General features: G+C 44.1%; 1 protein-coding gene across 1 annotated transcript in view; it reads left to right on the top strand.

The window, feature by feature from the left end:
* The window catches only part of CHR18 (chromatin remodeling factor18), a 108,853-nt gene that overhangs the window by 22,939 nt on the left and 64,683 nt on the right, over window positions 1–21,231 (top strand). Inside the window, exons 2-5 of the mRNA XM_086515659.1 lie at window positions 19,835–19,890; window positions 20,259–20,334; window positions 20,415–20,469; window positions 20,532–20,689. Coding sequence (XP_086371785.1) covers window positions 19,835–19,890; window positions 20,259–20,334; window positions 20,415–20,469; window positions 20,532–20,689 — 345 coding nt within the window. The remainder of the gene's footprint in view (window positions 1–19,834; window positions 19,891–20,258; window positions 20,335–20,414; window positions 20,470–20,531; window positions 20,690–21,231) is intronic.

Consider the following 21,231-nt stretch of genomic DNA (forward strand, 5'->3'; position numbering starts at 1 on the left):
CACTAGAACCGTAAAAATAAAGCTGGAGCCCTAAATTGCGTAAGGATGCTGATGTGGTAACGCTGTACGAAACTTCCGCGTTTTTCGTTGATTGCCGCTTTGGCACTATAAGGTTTTTTGTGATTTGCGTTGGCTGTCGCTAGTCCAGTGTTTGGGCCCAGGATGCTTATAGACTTGCAACTTTTCATGTAATTGGTTTTAGAAGGCCATGGGCCTATAAATTAACTGCCAGGGCCTCACTCTGGCCATGTGAGATCTTGGCATAGTTGAGGACCCTCGGACGTCGTACTTTGCGAAGCATCAATAATAAAGAAATATCGAAAGGGGTGCTAGTCTTTGGGGCCAATCTCTCTGGGCGCGGAACTTCGTCTACCGTGTTGTCTCTCTCTCTTTTGTTCAATTTGTTAAGTCGTTTTCAGTTCCTCTCACGTGTGTTGCATTAGATTCTCGGCTTGGGGTGCTAGGTCTGTTACACAAGTGTCCAACCACATGTCAAGAGGTTGATGCATGTGTGACAAGTGTCCTTTTTACGTGTTCCTCTTGTTGAAGCACTAGGCAACGATTACCACCTTTTGAGAGGAATGCGACAAGTGTCCCACCATTTGTCACTTTGTTGTAGTGTCTTTGCCACTTGTCCTCCTTCTAGAATCTTCCTGCTAGGACCTTGAATGTTCCTTCTAGAATCTTCCTTCTTTAGCCGAACTCTTGATAAAAGAAGCATCAATATGGGTATTAAATGAAAACTCTTTTCATGTGGATCACGAAAAGAGCATCAATATGTGTATCAAATGAAAGCTCTTTTCTTGTGGATCACGATTCTAGCTTCAAAACATAAATCCAAGATGCTCAGCGAGAAATCTTTCATGATCACGATTCTAGCTTCAAAACATAAATCCAAGATGCACAGTGAGAAATCTTTCATGATCATGCCATCTTATTGATTGTAATTGCTGTTTCTGGCGGATCTAGCCCACATTCCAAAGCTTCAATCCTTTGTGTGTGCAAGTATGACCCCGATATGCTGAAATATATCTCATAGGCGTCCTCTCAAGTTATCTCGGTGGGAGTGTGCATTATCGATGTTCTAACCCACTGCGTGGATCCACCTTAACTTGTGACTACTCATTGGTGGCCATCCTAAATGCACTATTCTACATATCTTGAATTCAAAGAGGTAATTGATTTGAAACTAGAAATTAAAAAGAACACTTAAAAGTTAGAAAAGGATACAAGTTTTGTTTCAAATTGAGTTGTGGCATTCCCCCTTTGTCATCCAAGATCCGCAACTTGGGTGCAACTGAGTCATCAACATGCTGCTACTCTTTGAAGACAGGCCGAAACTCCACGTTTACATGTACAAGACAAAGCCGGAACTCAAAATTAGTGTGCATTAAGTCCTTTAAGGGATAACTCTTTCAGCAACTCCTAGGAAACATGCAATTGGAGAAGATAGAGCAATCAACCAATCCATCCTTCAAAGGAACTAAGCCATAGGAACATGCTCCACAACTATAGAAGAAGATCCCATTGCTGTCCAAACACTTCATAAGGCTGGCCTTATGATCCACACAAAGAGAGAGAGAGAGAGAGAGAGAGAGAGAGAGAGAGAGAGATCTTTCGAGGCTCTTCATGTTGAAAACAAATTGCATATACAAGTGCCCAAGGGTCACGGGTGGTCCAGCATAGGTGTGACATATCCTTGATGAAGATACCTGTAGTACACAAAATTGCTACTGAATGGGTTTAGAGAAAGGATTTTGTCTCCACAAGGAAGATGTTAGTGCGAAACTTCTCTTTTAAACTTTTTTTTTTTTTTTTTGTTTATAAGGTTACATGGGATGAGTTTATAGAAAGGAGTTTGTGTTCATAAGGAAGGTGGTGGTGTGCAAAAGTCTCATGGTGTGTCATTGTCACAAAATGGTGACGTGGCATGACCACCCGTAGGGAGAAACTGTACGAGCAAATGTGCCGACGTGGCAGAGATTGTACGGATAGCAGTACGGATCTCCGCATTTCGCGCTAACATGCTGACGTGGCTGTTGTACGTATTTCCGCAAATTGCGTTGATGCTTTTTCCTAGGCAGATTTTTGGGATCAGTTGCTTTTTGAACAAATTGCTTTAGGGACTATTTGCTTTTGAGTTTAATTGCTTTTGGGGCTCTGCTTTTGGCATCCCTTGTAAAAATAAAAGAGACCTAAGGGCCTCACTTCTTAGAGCATTTGGACGTAGAGTATGAGAGCAAAGGACCTTGCGAGAGTTGTACTTTGCTCAAAGGTTAATATAAAAGAAATACCAAAAGCGGCGTCAGTCTTTGGGGCCAATCTCTCTTGGCATGGAACTACGCCGGGCCGTGTCGACCAAATTGAACTGTGATTTTAAAGTTGTGAAGTATTTTAATTGATTCTCTCTCGTGTTGCGACAGAATCTAGACTTGGGGTGCCCAAGTTTGTTATAGTGGTATCAGAGCATCAGGTATGTGCTTTTCTCAAAGCATACCGGTCCTATCAAATTGCAGACGTTTGAGGTATCTTCGGGCCCCGATCCTGAGCTTATTACCCTTCATACATTGCACATCGGGCGCGCTCCCGTCTTCATCGCTCTGTCTTATAGGGCATAAAGCTATAAAGATTTCCACATTACTTATGGATTCCAACAAAGATCAGCCGACTTCTTCTGCATTTGCTAATGCGGGAAGAGATCACGAAGAAGATTCTCATAAGCAAACTGAGGAAGAGTACGGCCCACCTCGGCCTACTCAGTTCGAGATTGAAGAGATGGAACGTTGACAACTCGTTGACGAGGCAACGAAGCAGATGATTAAATTTGCTAAGGATCCCCAATTTGCAATTTTTTTGACCCAGCAGTCGATGGTTGAAGTGCATACTCAGTGGCAGAAAACCACCAAGCCACCAATAAAACCGGCGATCAAGAAGCCTCCTACTCCGAGAATGTTTACTAAAGAAGAAATCCATGATGCGGTCCAGGCCCAAATCAATCAACTTCTGGACACAAAGAAGCTGTCAGGAAAAGCAATTGAAGCAACGTAACAAGGGAACTAATTTCCCCGGTTACTTGGGTCAAAAATCCACTTTTGAAAACGCCAGAAAGCAGAAGAAGCGTGTACGCTTTGAAGGATTGCCCACTTCGTCCTCATCTTCTGATAGCTCGGACACCTCATCTTCTTCTGACTCAAGTGATGAGGACAGGAAGGGCAAGCAACGACTGAAAGATCACATGTTTTATGCAAAAAGAAATCATTTTTATAGAGCCAATCAATATGACTTCCTCGATGACAAGGGCAAAAAGCCCAAAGAATTCCAAGAGGGAGGACAAGCAGTAAAGTTTGAGCACTTTTCAGGGTTTCAAGATGCTCCCAAGGCTTTAGCCTTCGTCTAACAGTTTGACATAGCATTTTCTGGAGGCTGCTATACAGAGCACTCCAAGATCAAACGGGCGGCATCCTTTCTGAAAGGCAATGCACGGACGTGGTGGTCCACTCTGTTGTTAAGGAAACAAGCGCCGACAACGTGGTTGAAATTTAAGAAACTCTTTATTTCTTCATGGCTCACACAAGAAATGGTCAAGACAGAATCTTTGGATTCTTACCGTGAAAGAATTTGGAAAATTTTTCTACCTGTTTCATCCTTTAAGAAGATCAAATTTAAGGAGCAGATTGAACGGTTTTGTTATGGGCTTCCCAAAGAAATTTGAGACTATTTCTCGAAAGGAAGTCCGTGTCACCAGCGTGTGACTACTATCTATCCTTTTTGTTGATTTCTTTCTTATTATTTATTTACTTTCTGTTGCTAAATTGGCTTTATCTGACAGAAAAATAATTCTAAATGAATTATTGGATTTATAAGTGAGAGGGTTTTCTCGCTTGGAACATCAAGGAAAAATAATTCTAAATGAATTATTGGAATTTTAAGTGAGAGGGTTTTTCTCACTGGAGACATCCGAATACGGAGTATTCCTAGTGCGTCATTCAAAGTAATGACAGGAGCACTACGAAAGGGAATATCTGTAAGGCCACCAGGAACGGGTGCTTCTGATGCGTCACATCGGATGGGTGACAGGGAGCATCGGAAAGAAGTATCCGACTATCCGGGAACGGACATCTCTGATGCGTCATAGGATGGGTGACATAGAGCATCGCGAAGGAGATTGTACCGTAAGTTCGGTAGGAAAGGACTAGGTGATGGGTATTCCTGATGCGTCACAAGGTGGGTGACGGGTGCATCGGAAAGGGAATATCCATAGTCGGGAGGAAATTCCGAACTGTGTTAGAATTGTGCACAAGGAAAAAGCAAGCACTTGAATGAAGATGGGTTCAGAGGAAACTTTGAGGAAAAACAGATGCTTTTTGAAAGCGGGATTGCTTTTCGGGAAAGCAGATGCTTTCCTGCGAGGAAGTCTATGTCTGCATTGCAACTGTGCATGTGATTGCATCCAGGGACGCCTGGGAAGTGCTGTGAAAGCATTGTTTTTAACTTATAAGGTTTTATAGAGTTTTTGGGCAGGTTCAGACTATTTTTAAAATACGCCGGCCGCCCACTTAATAAGTGGGCAGCCATCCGATAAATAAGGCAACAGATCAGCCAACGTTTTCTCTCTCTCTTTTTCTGGTAGAACAGAGATTTTTTTTTTTTTTTTTTTTTTTGGCAAAAAAAAAGGCCGCGATCTCTACGCGAGCAGCTATTCGTGCCCGTGGCTAGGAGCTATAAAAGCATCACATGCCCTCACTCAGAGGGGAGGATCAGTTTTTGCAAGAAGGAGATGCTGCTGCAGAGTTCACCCGCAAAGAAGACGTTTGCCGGTGATGCCCATGGCTGCCCCAAGTGTACCAGATGTCGCCAAGACCCAGTGCGCGAGTTCCCTCGCGAAGAAGTGCCTATGAAGCGTGTTTCCATCGCGACAAGTTGCTGTTTTTCTCTGTTTTCAGCCCATAAACGTCGTAGACGGGGCTGATTGGAAGAGAGGATTTTCTATGGAGAGATCTCTTCCGGGGAATTGCTTTTCGAGAACGGAGTTGCGTTTCGAGCGTCGAGACTTTGAAGGTAACGATTTTCATGTTCTGATCTTTGAGTATTTGATTGCAGGTGTACTTCCTCTTCGTGAGGGAGTAGGAGTAGAGGAAGGCATGAGCCTCTGCATAAGAAAAGCACTCTGAGGAACTAGAGCCAGATCAGCCCAAGGGTTTCGTACCGGAGTTTGGGAAGTAGATCCACGGACCGGAGAGAGGTAGTCTCTGAAGTTGTGATCCGGAAGTTGGGATTCCCAAGTAAGGACTTCGTGTCTGAGTAAGCAGAGTTGTTCTGCGGGAAGAGGACTCTGGAGAGAGAGTTGGAAAAGAGTTGCAGGGATGCCATGCCCTGAGTCTGGAAGGTGAGATCCAGAGGCGAGAACCTTGATTCTCGAGGAATTGGAATAAGGAACGGAAGTTCCTTGGAATAGGGTTTTGCCCTAGGAATCGGAAGCTGAGGCTTCCGGGAACCATCAAGTCTTATTCTAGAACGAATGTGGTAATACGTTCGGTTCAAGTGCTTGTATAGACTTCTCCTCAGTAATAAAGATACTATTACGGGGGGGGGGACCAGCCCATCTGCTGGTCCCTAGTACTGTGGCGATCTTCTCACTCTCTATCTCTCTCTCTATTTATTTCTCTCTATATCCTTTGGCTTCAGTAATAAGTGATAAATCCTATTTATCCGAATGTATTTTATATTGTTATGCGCTCGCGTTTGTGACACTTTCACTTTCACAATAATACAGTGCATTCATCAACTGGCAAGGCACCTTTTGAGATAGTTGAAGGTGGCAAGAAAGTTCCTCCCATAGTGCATACAAAGGACAAGATATTTGAAGCAGATAAGGATGTTCAGGACATGGATGAAATGTACAAGAAGGTCAAAGTGGCCTTAGAAAAGACTCAGGGAAAGCAAAAGAAAGCAGTTGATCGTCACCGTCGTGAAGTGGTATATTCACTTGGTGATTGGGTGCTTTTACGCTTTGAAAAGGCAAGGTTAAAGAAGATGAAGGGCAAGGAAAGACTGTTTCCAAAGCTCATCATGCGTTACTATGGGCCTTTTCAAGTGTGCGACATAATCAGTGATGTTGCATATAGGCTGAAATTGCCTGACAGTTGGAAGATTCACAATGCGTTTCATGTGAGTCTTCTCAGACCCTATGTGGGTGATGTGCCAGAAGATATGCCAGCTGAAGATCAGCCGGAAGTCGAGAAACTAGACGAGATCTTGGTCCCCGAACAGGTTTTGGCACATAAGGAAAGAAAAGTGAAAGGCAAGGTTGCTAGGCGTTACTTGGTAAAGTTTAGAAACTATCCACCAATGGATGCTAAGTGGATGGAAGAAGGTGAACTTGCAGAGTCACCAACTGTGTTATCACTTTACCTTGAAGCCTTCGATTTGCAACCTACCTTGACCCCTTGAGTTTCAAAGCTACATGGATTGTCAGTGTGACAATGGCTTCTGAAACAAATGATGTACATGGTATTTGAAGTGAGCTCAAATCAAATACATGTTACACGAATGTTAGAGCTGTACAGATTGTCAGTTTGGCAATTGCTCTTATGAAATGTCCAAAAGTTTGGTTAGTGCTATAGAAGTGAGTATTTCTTGTCAGTTTGTCAAGGATACAGTAATTGCTTCTATTAAAGGGTACATGTGTAACTGCATTCTTAAACTGTCGGTTTGGGTATACTCGAAAGTGTTACTGGGCCCAACGTATACTATTAGACAGTGGCAAAATGCGTAGCTACCATTTTGTCATTGGAAAGTTAGTGACTCAAAGCAATGGCAGAGTGCGAAGCTACCACTATGTCATTGGGACAGGGTTCACACGCAGGCAATACATGTGTCGACAAGGTGTTGAATACACTAGGGTTGACAATGAGCATGTATGTGTCGTACATGTGTCGACAGTTGTTGAATGCATCAGTGTTGACTGTAAGCATGTACGACATAGATGCAAACGAGGACGTTTGAGATTTCAAGAGGGGGGTATGTACCAGCGTGTGACTACTATCTATCCTTTTTGTTGATTTCTTTCTTATTATTTATTTACTTTCACTTTATGGAAACACCCCTCGGGAAATCTAACTGCCCTGCATTGCATAGCTAGTGTGGAACTGTCTAGAGGGAGTCCAGGCCTGAGGGCAAGAGAGCACTAAGGTTGGACAAAGACTATGGTTAGCCAAAGTGGGGTCATTGACTAACCAAAGTGGAATCCTTTGCTACAGAGGCTACATTTGAGTTCTGGGTGTGGCTGCAGTGTACAAAGGGGGTCAGATGACCTAGAAAGATACAATGGCAGCATCTCCTAAAATTTAGGGAACTGCTATTTTGGGACCTGAAAATGTATTTGCGTCATTACCTCCGGAATGACAAGGGAAACATTTTATTACTCTGCCGCGAAGTCAACTGGGCAACCGGTCAGGATATTTTTAGGTGGCAACCCCGAAACGGGAAAATGCTCGTAAATGCGCCAAGTGGCACATTCTGGTGCACTTTCCTCATGCAAGAGAAGGTGGCGCTGCATTGTAAGCTGGGAGAGGCTCATTTGCAGATTTTGTCACAGCTTAAGAGCTATGGAGTGCTTCCTTTCCCTCTTATGTACAGTGCGTGCGAGGAGTGATGCCCTGCATGCTACGCACTGCCCTCTCTCTCCCCTATGGCATTATGTTATGCCCCTCTAGTGAGCTTTTCAATTGACCAATGTATAGTTGTGTGGGTTCATGCGCGATTGCCGAGGCAAGAGCCTCTTGCACAGGTACTGGATTAGCTAGCGGCTAATCCCCCGCAGGTACAGGTGAATTCGGAGAGGTTTCACGACAGAAATCTCGTCCGATTCAAAGGGCAAGTAGCCCTACAGGTGTGGGAGCTCGAGGACTTGCTACGGATGCGACCGGCACGCGAAACGGAGCCCGAAACAGTAAATTACAGCCTGCTGTGTATTTTTGCAGGTTGAGGGTTCTGGCCCTAAACGGTCCCTAATACCCCCAGGAGGTTTGGGGACGCGAGGGGACCGTTGTACAGGTGATCTGGCGCATTTTCGGGGCTGAAAACAGAGAATTCAGCGTGCTGCAGATTCTCGCCAGGTTTTGCAAAGTGCCCGTATGCGTCGGGAAAGTCATTCAATGCGTGGGAATACTGACTTTGAAGAGTCCTAGTACAGTTATGTTGCCGAAATCGGGCCGGAACAGTTGAAATCCAGCCAAGCTTGTGCGGGGCAGCTTATAGGGAACCTCAACGTTTATTCCCTCTTTTAAACAATAAAGAAATACCGAAAGGGGCGCCTAAGTTAGGGGCCAATCTGGTGTCGATCTTCTCATACAGGTGCATTCTAGCAGCCTGTATCCCTTTCCGCTTTGTTGTGACTTGATACTTGGGCATCTTAATAGACAGCGAAGTCTCGATCGATACTATCCTTAAAGATAGGGTTGAGAGCGCACGTAAGTCTTTATATGCTCATAAACACCTTCTATGCTCTAAGAAAATTCCGATGTGGTCAAGGTTGGCCTTTCTCAAGGCGTGCGTCTTCCCAGTGGCGACTTATGGAGCGGAGATTATGGGCTCACATGACATGAGGAAGTTGAACCCATTAGAGACGCTTATAGCAACTGGAATGAGGTGGGTAGTCGGTAAGGCCGCGAAGTCGAGTTCTGTGGCAGCAGCAACTCTTCACCGGGAGTTAGGGCTCCCCCCCGTACCAGCTTACTGTGCAGGACAGAGGGTACGAGCTTTTACCAAGTACGCGGGTCTAAAGACTTGGATTGCAGATTTGGTTAATAATATACCAGAATGGAGCCAATTCAAGAAGTGGACCTGGTGTAAAAGGACAAAGTTTTGGGGGCAGAGGTATATCAACGGCGCTTCTGTCGAAACCGCAAGGCAGGAGAGCTGGAAGCTCTGGGAACACTCACATCAATGTGTCTCTCTTGATCCTTATATCGAGAGGAAGTATGAGGACACGCGTGGATACCTCTTTAGGCAGAGCATTGGGAAGAACCCCGGTGGGATGGAGGAGAAAGTCTTGTTACTAGCAAGAGTGGATGGCTTAAGGCTTAAGGATAAGATTGAACGGGCACAGTAGAGGACTTGCCCGTTATGCGGAATGGAAGAAGGTTCAAGGTCACTTACGCACTTGTTGGTACAGTGCCCTGAGCTGGACAATCTCAGAAGCTCAATACGACCCTGTTTGGAACATGCTAGACGGCTGTTAAACAATCCGAGCGGTGAAGATACCGAAGTGTTACTCCTGGGAGGGGAGATTAGCGGAAAGCGATTGCCAGGATGGGTTGTCCCCCGTGGGGCCCATAATGGTCGTCGTGGACCGCAGCTGAGGAGTGCCTATGCGGATAACGTTGCAGCATTCCTCTGCGGGGCCGTACCGCGATACTACAATGCTCTGGCCCGTGAGGGTGTTGAAAGCTCGTAGGGCTTGTAGTTATTGCGTACGGTGCGGTCCCGCCTAACATGGTCCTGGGGCTTTCCGAGCGGGCCTTGGTGACCATGGTTGGCCGGATCGGGATGCCTCCTTTGAGCCGACGCCCACCTTGGGTATGGCAGTCCTACCGGACATCCGCTGGACGGGGGCCTTTTTCTACCAGGCGAAAATCCTGGAGTACCTGGGCAAGATTCAGTACGGTCTATGAGTTACAAGGGTTTGTCCCTCTCTCTCAGCCTTGGTCCTTAAATGCATCACTGAATTCGTTTGGTGATTTCCCGACGTTACCCTTGGGTGGCGTGACTAACAAGGGAACATGGACTGACTAACATGGCATGAAAAGACTTTTTACTCCCCCGAGGGGGAAACTTGCTTCCATTCCCCGTTGACATGCCACGATACGGCATGGAAGCGCTTTTCCCTTTGTCGGCAAGTCCGCAAGGTAATTTGTCTTTCACTCGTTTGCGTGCACGCGAAGCAAAGGCAGTTCCTTGCTGGCTTGCCGGCTCTAGCCCAAAAAAGTAAAAAGTAAAAAGTAAAAGTTGTGACTTGAAAGTACAGGTAAAGTGGGCGACAAATTAAATGGGTGAAAGCAAATAAGGTTTAAGTTTAAAGTCTACCGCCCTTTTTGATAGTACAGGCCGGTTTCATGGTTCCATCGACGGGATTAAATCATTTTTTCCCATAGAAGTGAGCCTTGGTCAGTTTGGGCTTGAAGACACAGGGGATCATAGACCAGACACAGGGAATTGCAATTATGGCTGACAGACCAGATGATGTGACTGAAGAGGTTTCCTCTTCACAGGGTCAACAGACACATGAAGTGGGTGAGTCTTCAAGACTCATGCACCTGGAAATCAGTTTTACACGCCAGGAACAGTGTTTGGGGGTGCTCAAACAATGATGCCTAACCCCATGTATGGTGTCACGGGCATGCTACCACGGTTTCAAAGCACTCGGGGCCAATTTGGGATGCCACAGGCAAATTTTGGTATGGCTGGAATTACAAATCAGCAGTCAAATATGGCATTTCCAGGTCAACTTAATTGCGGTCAGGGAACACAAATGAACCCTAACAGTGTTCCCATGTTTCAGTCACTTCCATATGACAATTTAATGCCGTTGGAGAGGCCAACTCCGTACAAAGAAGGTGGCAAAGGTGTGACTTTCACGACCTTTACATGGTTTGATGACAGGAAGAAGGCTCTCTCATTCCTCCAGCAGTTCGACAAGGCCTATGCAAGGGGAAACTTTACAGAGGCTTCAAAGGTCCGCAAGGCAGCCACTTTCTTGACAGGGAATGCGGGACAATGGTGGACAACTTTATTGCTTCAAGGGCAAGCTCCGTCCACATGGATTTACTTCAAGCAGATTTTTGCAGCATCATGGTTATCTGATGACTTTGAAGCAGATGTCATGACAGAATGGCACCAGCTTAATGCTGCCACTTGCAAGAATCTGGATGACTACAATCGGAAGTTTTGGAAAGCTCTACTTCCAGTAACTTCCTATAGGTTTGTGCCATTGACAGAACAGATTGAAAAATACTGTTGTGGCCTACCCAAAGGATTGAGAAAGTACTGCACGAAGACCAAAGTCACTACTTTGACGCAGCTCATCGAGGTAGCAAACACTGGCAATGGTTTGCTCAAGGGAGAAGGTTGTGAATTTAATACTGGCGTCAAGAAAGGATCAGCCAAGAAAAATTCAACGAAGAAGTATGTTCCCAAGGAGGTTCCTAAAGTGACTCAGGAGCCAACCAACGCAGGGAAAGACAAAGCTACGGCTGAATCAGAAAAGGGACCAGCGAAGAAATGGAAAAGACGTTTTCCTCGCAAGTCGGAAGAGCAAAAGAATGTCGTGAGGTCAGAGAACAAATGCTTATCTGTGAGCAACCTGGCCACATTGCTTACAATTGTCCTACAAAGAAAAGGCCAGCTGATTCTGAAGACAAGGAGGACAAGAAAGGAAAGAAGCCCATGGTTGGTCTAGTGTCAGATATGGTGGGCGACAAGCCAAATTCAGATGCAAGTGAGCTTTGCAGAGCATGGGGAAAGGTCAGGGATCAAACAGTTCTTATCTTCTTTGATCCAGGTGCCAAAGCCAACTTCATTTCCCCAGAATTGGCTTCAAAGTTGGCAATCAGACCTAAAGAGATGGGGTATACAACAGAGGCAGGTTTGGCATGTCCTGGCCATACAGAGGCTGTGACACCCATCATCGGAAAGTTGCGCCTACATATCCAGTCCTATGTAGATGCTGAAGAATTTTACATCATGCCACTGGACGGATGTGATGTGTTGTTAGGTATTCCTTGGTTATTTCGTGTACAGGGAATCATGGATGCCTACAACAAAAAGATCACTGTACAGTGTAGGGGAAAGACTCACATTCTGGATGTAAAGCTTAAAGGGGAGTCTATTCCCACTGTATCAGCTTCTGCTATTACTTCTGTAATGAAAAAGCATCTTTTTGCGCACTTAGTTTTTGCACGTGAAGTGTCAGATTGTGATGAATCAAATTTATCTGTGCTAGATAAAGAAAGGTCAATGTTTTTACAACAGTATAGTGATTGTTTTTCCGATTCATTACCGTCTCAATTACCGCCAAAGAGACCCGAGGACCATGCGATAGATTTGGTGCCAGGCAGTAGCCCACCAAATAAGCCTCCGTATAGGGTTAGTGCGGCTCAGCAGAAAGAGATAATGGGCCAAGTACAGGAGCTGTTAGAAAAGGGGCTGATTCAGCCCAGTTGATCTCCATTCTGTTCTCCCGTGTTGTTGGTGCAGAAAAAGGATGGCTCATGGCGTATGTGCATCGACTACCGTGCATTGAACAAGAATACCATCAAGAATAGGTTCCCTATACCTAGAATTGATGACATTCTGGACAAATTAGGAGCAGCTATGTTTAGCAGGATAGATCTAAAGAGTGGGTACCATCAGATCCGCATTAGATTAGAGGATGTGCACAAGACTGCTTTTAGAACAATGTTTGGCTTTTACGAATTTTTAGTGATGCCCTTTGGTCTCACAAATGCTCCTGCTACGTTCAATAGGATGATGGACAGAATTTTCCGTCCACACCAGCAGTTTGTTGGTACATTCTTTGATGACATGATAGTCTACTCAAAGAATGAAGAGGAGCATAGGAATCACTTGGCCATTGTGTTCGAAGAGCTACGCAGTCATAGGTTGCTCATCAATGCAAAGAAAAGTGAATTTTTTCTGGAAGAGATCCACTTTCTGGGACACATTGTCTCAAAGGATGGTGTCATAATGGATCCTGCTAAAGTTGTAGCAATCAAGTCATGGCCAGATTTGAAGACGGTGCACGATGTCCGAGGTTTCTTGGGACTATGCTTCTATTACAGAAGATTTATCCGAAATTTCGTTGAGATTGCTTCACCTTTACATGCTCTTCAAGTCACCTTTAGATGGACACAGAAAGAGATTTGAGCTTTTAATCTCTTAAAGGAAAAGATGACTTCAGATCTAGTCATTGTGTTGCCAGATCTTAGGAAGTCATTTGTGGTCCAGTGTGACGCCTATGGTAGTAGCAGTGGTGCAGTGCTAATGCAAGATGGCACGGTAGTAGCCTATGAGAGCAGAATTTTGCAAGGGCCAGAGATGACCATGCAGGTCTATGAGAAAGAGTTACTGGCTGTGATTCATGCGCTCTTAAGTTGGAAACACTACCTGCTCGGTGCAGATTTCGTTGTCCAAACGGACCATCAGACCTTGCGATACTTCTTGACACAGACAAAGTTATCTCAGAAGCAAGTTATCTCTTGACATGGATGAAATGTACAAGAAGGTCAAAGTGGCCTTAGAAAAGACTCAGGGAAAGCAAAAGAAAGCAGTTGATCGTCATCGTCGTGAAGTGGTATATTCACTTGGTGATTGGGTGCTTTTACGCTTTGAAAAGGCAAGGTTAAAGAAGATGAAGGGCAAGGAAAGACTGTTTCCAAAGCTCAGCATGCGTTACTATGGGCCTTTTCAAGTGTGCGACATAATTAGTGATGTTGCATATAGGCTGAAATTGCCTGACAGTTGGAAGATTCACAATGCGTTTCTTGTGAGTCTTCTCAGACCCTATGTGGGTGATGTGCCAGAAGATATGCCAGCTGAAGATCAGCCGGAAGTCGAGAAACTTGACGAGATCTTGGTCCCCGAACAGGTTTTGGCACATAAGGAAAGAAAAGTGAAAGGCAAGGTTGCTAGGCGTTACTTGGTAAAGTTTAGAAACTATCCACCAATGGATGCTAAGTGGATGGAAGAAGGTGAACTTGCAGAGTCACCAACTGTGTTATCACTTTACCTTGAAGCCTTCGATTTGCAACCTACCTTGACCCCTTGAGTTTCAAAGCTACATGGATTGTCAGTGTGACAATGGCTTCTGAAACAAATGATGTACATGGTATTTGAAGTGAGCTCAAATCAAATACATGTTACACGAATGTTAGAGCTGTACAGATTGTCAGTTTGGCAATTGCTCTTATGGAATGTCCAAAAGTTTGGTTAGTGCTATAGAAGTGAGTATTTCTTGTCAGTTTGTCAAGGATACAGTAATTGCTTCTATTAAAGGGTACATGTGTAACTGCATTCTTAAACTGTCGGTTTGGGCATACTCGAAAGTGTTACTGGGCCCAACGTATACTATTAGACAGTGGCAAAATGCGTAGCTACCATTTTGTCATTGGAAAGTTAGTGACTCAAAGCAATGGCAGAGTGCGAAGCTACCACTATGTCATTGGGACAAGGTTCACACGTAGGCAATACATGTGTCGACAAGGTGTTGAATACACTAGGGTTGACAATGAGCATGTATGTGTCGTACATGTGTCGACAGGTGTTGAATGCATCAGTGTTGACTGTAAGTATGTACGACATAGATGCAAACGAGGACGTTTGAGATTTCAAGAGGGGGGTATGTCACCCGCGTGTGACTACTATCTATCCTTTTTGTTGATTTCCTTCTTATTATTTATTTACTTTCACTTTATGGAAACACCCCTCGGGAAATCTAACTGCCCTGCATTGCATAGCTAGTGTGGAACTGTCCAGAGGGAGTCCAGGCATGAGGGCAAGAGAGCACTAAGGTTGGACAAAGACTATGGTTAGCCAAAGTGGGGTCATTGACTAGCAAAAGTGGAATCCTTTGCTACAGAGGCTACATTTCAGTTTTGGGTGTGGCTGCAGTGTACAAAGGGGGTCAGATGACCTAGAAAGATACAATGGCAGCATCTCCTAAAATTTAGGGAACTGCTATTTTGGGACCTGAAAATGTATTTGCGTCATTACCTCCGGAATGACAAGGGAAACATTTTATTACTCTGCCGCGAAGTCAACTGGGCAACTGGTCAGGATATTTTTAGGCGGCAACCCCGAAACGGGAAAATGCTTGTAAATGCGCCAAGTGGCACATTCTGGTGCACTTTCCTCATGCAAGAGAAGGTGGCGCTGAATTTTAAGCTTGGAGAGGCTCATTTGCAGATTTTGTCACAGGTTAAGAGCTATGGAGTGCTTCCTTTCCCTCTTATGTACAGTGCGGTGCCAGGAGTGATGCCCTGCACGCTACGCACTGCCCTCTCTCTCCCCTATGGCAGTATGTTACGCCCCTCTAGTGGGCTTTTCAATTGACCAATGTATAGTTGTGTGGGTTCATGCGCGATTGCCGAGGCAAGAGCCTCTTGCACAGGTATTGGATTAGCTAGCGGCTAATCCCCCGCAGGTACAGGTGAATTCGGAGAGGTTTCACGCCAGAAATCTCGTCCGATTGAAAGGGCAAGTAGCCCTACAGGTGCGGGAGCTCGAGGACTTGGTACGGATGCGACCGGCACGCGAAATGGAGCCCGAAACAGTAAATTACAGCCTGCTGTGTATTTTTGCAGGTTTAGGGTTTTGGCCCTAAACGGTCCCTAATACCCCCAGGAGGTTCGGGGACGCGAGGGGACCGTTGTACAGGTGATCTGGCACATTTTCGGGGCTGAAAACAGAGAATTCAGCGTGCTGCAGATTCTCGCCAGGTTTTGCAAAGTGCCCGTATGCGTCGGGAAAGTCATTCAATGCGTGGGAATATTGAATGTGAAGGGTCCTAGTACAGTTATGTTGCCGAAATCGGGCCGGAACAGTTGAAATCCAGCCAAGCTTGTGCGGGGCAGCCTATAGGGAACCTCAGCCTTTTAAACAATAAAGAAATACCGAAAGGGGCGCCTAAGTTAGGGGTGTCGGTCTTCTCATACAGGTGCATTCTAGCAGCCTGATTCCCTTTCCCCGTTGTTGTGACTTGAAAGTACAGGTAAAGTGGGCGACAAATTGAATGGGTGAAAGCAAATAAGGTTTAAGTTTAAAGTCTACCGCCCTTTTTGATAGTATAGGCTGGTTGCAGTCCTAGTGTATACAACAGTTGATGGGACACGCGAAGCAGAGATTTGCTATACATTCGGGTAAATTGACTTACCCATCATATGAACCTTCAACAAGTCATAGCATAAACAATCGACAAAGAGATAGACGACTTTCTCTCACAAAAGACCAAAGAGATGAATATTTCAAAGCAGGAAAGTGTTTTGAATGTGGAGAACAAGGACATATCGCTACACGGTGCCCCAAAAGGGCACAAGAATCAGGATGATTGGTTGATTGAAAGAACAACAGGACAAGGCGATACTCGTTCTAGAACAGAGTTTTTGAATTAGCAATATTTTGCTTTATGAATTTATGAAACAAGACTTTTTTGGAACATGATTTTAAATTTTGAATAAAACTAATCTTTTATGAAAGAATCTGTTAATTCTGGAAAAAGAGCGAAATTAAGAATGAAGATGGAGCAGTGACAGCTCCTGAATGAACCGCGATTGATTGAATGGAATGAATGATTGGACCACTCTGTTTAGTATGAACTTAGTGATAAATTGGGATCCCCTGAAATGATTTTCACACACGATAGTGCTTGAGGCGACAGATTCTTCCACATGACAATGCTTGAGGTGAAAGATTTCTCGCACACGACAGTGCTTGAGGTGAGTGACTACTTGCACACGACAGTGCAAGAGTCAAAAAATCTCTATAGACATGCTCACAATACGGGATTAGTTAACCTGACATCAATGAGGTCTAGAATGGACCTAGATGTGGTTACTAAATACGTTCCTGGCAGTCATTGTCTGAGTATTGGATTGAATGTTTCTGTGGTTGATTGTCATGTGATGACTTGCGATGTCATGTGTAGTGATGTGACTGTTGTCTTTATACATGTGCTAGATTTATTGTGTCTAGTGCGTTGGTACTAACAGTCAGTGTCTATTAAAACAGTTTATGGCCTTTGTCTGTTTTTGTCGGGCACCGGGCACCACGTGCCAATAGAAAAGAACAGACTGAACATACTTTTAGCACTTCATTAACAATTGAACTGAGAGAGAGAGACGACACGCGACACGGAGTGGCGGAATTTCACCCCAGAGAGTATTGGCTTCAAACCTTGGCGCCCCTTTCGGTATTTCTTTATATTGCATCAACACAGTACAAGCCGATACTCTAGACTCTGCACCTTCTCCAGGAAGCATGTCAGAGAATGAGCCCTAGCCTCATATTTAAAGGCCCTTGGCCTGAAAAGCAGTTATAGTAAACAGACTTTAAAACTCAAAAGCTTTTGGTCCAAAAGCAAAGCCAAAAAGTTGCTAGCGCAATTTACGGAAATCCGTACAACTTGCCACGTCATCAGCCAGCGCAAAACGCGGAAATCCGTACATCCTGCCACAAGACGGGCACCACGTGCCAATAGAAAAGAACAGACTGAACAGACTGAACAGACTTTCAGCACTTCATTAACAATTGAAGTGAGAGAGAGAGAGAGACGACACGCGACACGGAGTGGCGGAATTCCACCCCAGAGAGTATTGGCCCCAGACCTTGGCGCCCCTTTCGGTATTTCTTTATATTGCGTCAACACAGTACAAGCTGGTACTCCAGACTTTGCACCTTCTCCAGGAAGCATGCCAGAGAATGAGCCCTAGCCTCATATTTAAAGGCCCTTGGCCTCAAAAGCAGTTATAGTAAAAAGACTTTAAAACTCAAAAGCTTTTGGTCCAAAAGCAAAGCCAAAAAGCTACTAGCGCAATTTACGAAAATCCGTACAACCTGCCACGTCATCAGCCAACGCAAAACGCGGAAATCTGTACAGCTTGCCACGTCATCATGTCAACGCAATTTTCAGAAATCTGCCACATCATCAGTTTTTGCGCGCGTGCAGATCCTGCTTTATTTTAATCCCTTTATGTCACTGGGGCCCCATCGGACGGGGTCCCCATAAGTTGGTAGGACTTCTTCTTCTTCTGCTACTTGTTCTTCTTATGGTTTAGGCCCCTCGGCCGGCATATGTAAGTTGGCTCCATTCTTTAGGGTTTTGCCACGTTAGCAGTTTGTTACAGTTTTACAGGCGTAATCGAGGGCGATTACAATTCTTTCAAGAGGAGGATATGTTACAAAATGGTGATGTGGCATGACCACCCGCGGACCGAAACTGTATGAGCAGTTGTGCTGACGTCGCAGTACGGACATGTGTTGACGTGGCAAAAACTGTACAGACAGAAGTACGGATTTTCGCATATCGCGTTGACATGTTGACGTGGCTGTTGTACGGATTTTCGCAAATTGCGTTGATGCTTTTTTCTGGGCAGATTTTTGGGATCAATTGCTTTTGGAACAAATTGCTTTAGGGACTATTTGCTTTTGAGTTTAATTGCTTTTGGGGCTCTGCTTTTGGCATCCCTTGTAAGAATAAAAGAGCCCTAAGGGCCTCACTTCTCAGAGCATCCGGCCGCAGAGTCTGAAAGCAGAGGACCCTGTGGGAGTTGTACTTTGCTCAAAGATTAACATAAAAGAAATACCAAAAGGGGCGCTAGTCTTTGGGGCCAATCCCTCTTGGCACGGAACTACGCCGGGCTGTGTCGACCAAATTGAACTGTGATGTTAAAGCTGTGAAGTATTTTAAGTGATTCTCTCTCATGTCGCGACAGAATCTAGACTTGGGGTGCCCAAGTTTGTTACAATCATCATGTACCACAAAAACTTGTTTGCTGACCTTGATTCCTCAATTTTTTAGGTTGAGTTATTTAATTAAGGTACCCTTAGTGCTGAGTGGAAGCAATGGTTGATTTATACCTCAAATCTTGCAAAGTCTTCAAAAAAATAGGCCAAGGTTCATGACAATGAAACTAGGATTAGCCTCTACAAGAAGATTGGCAAGGGCAGTGGAGAATGTCCTATGCTTTGAGGTCACATACATTTGAGAAAAGCATGGGCTCTGTATTGTGTAACACTTCAAAGACATCTAGATAAGCTCTCCTCCATTCTTTTATTACTCGAAACAGCCTAGGTTTAAATTTAAGAAGCATTCACTGTTGTGCACTTCAATCTCATGAGAGTGGAGAAGTCCTCTGCTTGAAGTTTTTGCTATAAATAAACGATTGAGGCAGTGGTTTTGTGGAGGGATAAAAGTTTCTATAATCCACATCAAAAGAGAGGGTTGAAGTCTCTTTTGAGTTTTTGCTGTTCTACGAACCATCCAAGGATATAGCTACAGAAGCACAAGAGACTGGAGAGTGAGTTGGAGAAGAGGGGAGAGAAAATCACGAGGGTCAGGAGGATAACAGAGGACACCCCAAAGTGGGATTTCCTTTGGGGGCACGACAATCAAAAGACTGACGGAAACAAGGTTATAAACAGGTAGAGCATAGGGCATTCATAGTGTCATCAATAAAAAGATTACTGATGGAAACAAGGTTATAAACAGGTAGAGCATAGGGCATTCATAGTGTGTCATCAACAAAAAGATTACTGATGGAAACAAGGTTATAAACAGGTAGAGCATAGGGCATTCATAGTGTGTCAGCAATAAAAAGATTACTTTTACTCATAATGATTGGCGTGAGATAGGTGCCTCTTATTTGAGATTTAAGAAATGATATGCGGTCTGACTATTGGGCATTAAAGAATGAGTTCTTTTGTTGAAGCAGCATAAAATTGTTGGTGCCACAGTTTTCAAGACGTTACCAATTCTTTGAGTGGCGAAGCTGGCTGTGCCTCTTAGTATGGAGTGTCAAGAGTGTTTTTTCTAAGTTCTTTCAAGGAAGGTTTGGGTGATGCCATCCTTTTCTAGATGCTTTTGAGTCAAAATTTTAAATTTTAACCATCAACATTGAAGTGGGGATGAATATGTTTACATACCAGGATTTAGAAAGATCAACCATCTGTAACATTCTAGTGGATTCAAAGGCTAGTAGCAGAAAACTGCGAGAATTTTAAGGTTTTGTCCAGTATTGCACGTCCCTAGTTTACTGCTGAGATTTCTTTTGTTGGTTATCAGGCTCTTGTTGCAGCTTTAAAAACAGTTCCAGGTCATGAATGGGACCAAGTCAGAAGGTCAGCATTAAACACCTTGGTAGACTGCATATAACTTACATTGAGTTTGTTTTGACATGCATGTGTATCATGCAAGCTGCAGTATGACTGACTTAACAAGTAGCATGCACTTAATGTCCTTATCTTGTTGACGATGTTAAACCGTATTTGGCTAGGTAAATGTGACTTGCATTCCATATACATTAACCTTTACGAATTTCTGGTCAGGCATACACGTATGCTTTTCCTTTGTTTTGTTTTCTTTTGTGTTGTTTCTGTGTTCCATACAAATTCTCAAATTTAACGAAACAATACAATGTTTGTGATGTAAAGAAAAATGCTTGCAAAGGGTCTGCTCTGTTCATTCAGATTCCTAGATGAGCTTTCAGGATCTGGACATATCCTGAGGATAAGCTGGAGCTTCTTTTGTCAGCCATTCATTCTCTGTCAACGGTTTCAATCAATGTGCGTACAAACAGTTAGATAAGTTTTGTTCTCTAGTGCAGTTTTTGAAGGCTTGACCAATTGCATGATTTCGTGTTCAGGTTGACATCATTCCTCCTCTTCATGCTCCCAAGGCTCAACAAGGTTCTTTGTCAGGTGAATCGGTGTTGTTTGTTACAAGCAGAATAAAATCAGTGCTTAATATGGAATTTTTGCAGGATCTCATTTCTTTCAAAACGTGTCAGAGGCACATCATAGACGGGGTTCCGCATTGGCCGGGTTGTCTCCAAACTCCACCAAGCGAGCCAATAGACTGACAGTGCAACTTTATTTAATGGATTCTAATACCATAGCTGCTAGAAACCCTTATCACGAGGTGCGATTATTCTTTAGGGCTAACCAATCTTTTAATCTTGAAAGTTTTTGTGTTTTCTTGTCTAACATTCCAACAACATAGCTGATAGAGCTTAAGTCTTAACCCTAGCAAAGATGGTAAAACAATGAACTTTGGGAAGTTCACCTGATAAGGGAGGGACTGGTTATATTAGCAACTTTTCAAGGCCAATTGCCTTGTGATGTAAAAATTAGTGTACATAATGTCCACTTCTTTGTGTGCCAAGAAGAAATATAACATAACCTACAGCTAGGCTATGTGGTTTGCAGTTGACTGCTGATAATATCATGACTGTCATGTACCCCTTTCATTTTGTCACAAATCACAATAGGCTTTAGATGTACGAGCATGCTTTAAAGAGGTTTATCATGATTTGTGTACTCTCAATTTTGCATGAAGTGTACATGTGCCACATTGGAACACACATTTAGCTATCCAAATATTTCAAATTCCTTGGAATTTACCATGCTCCTGTATATTTGAGTTGTTAACAGAATTTATAAGGCTGCTAGAATCTTTAAGTG

The sequence above is a fragment of the Adiantum capillus-veneris genome, chromosome 7, assembly GCF_014529385.1.
Source record: "Adiantum capillus-veneris isolate H3 chromosome 7, ASM1452938v2, whole genome shotgun sequence".
Lineage (NCBI taxonomy): Eukaryota > Viridiplantae > Streptophyta > Polypodiopsida > Polypodiales > Pteridaceae > Adiantum > Adiantum capillus-veneris.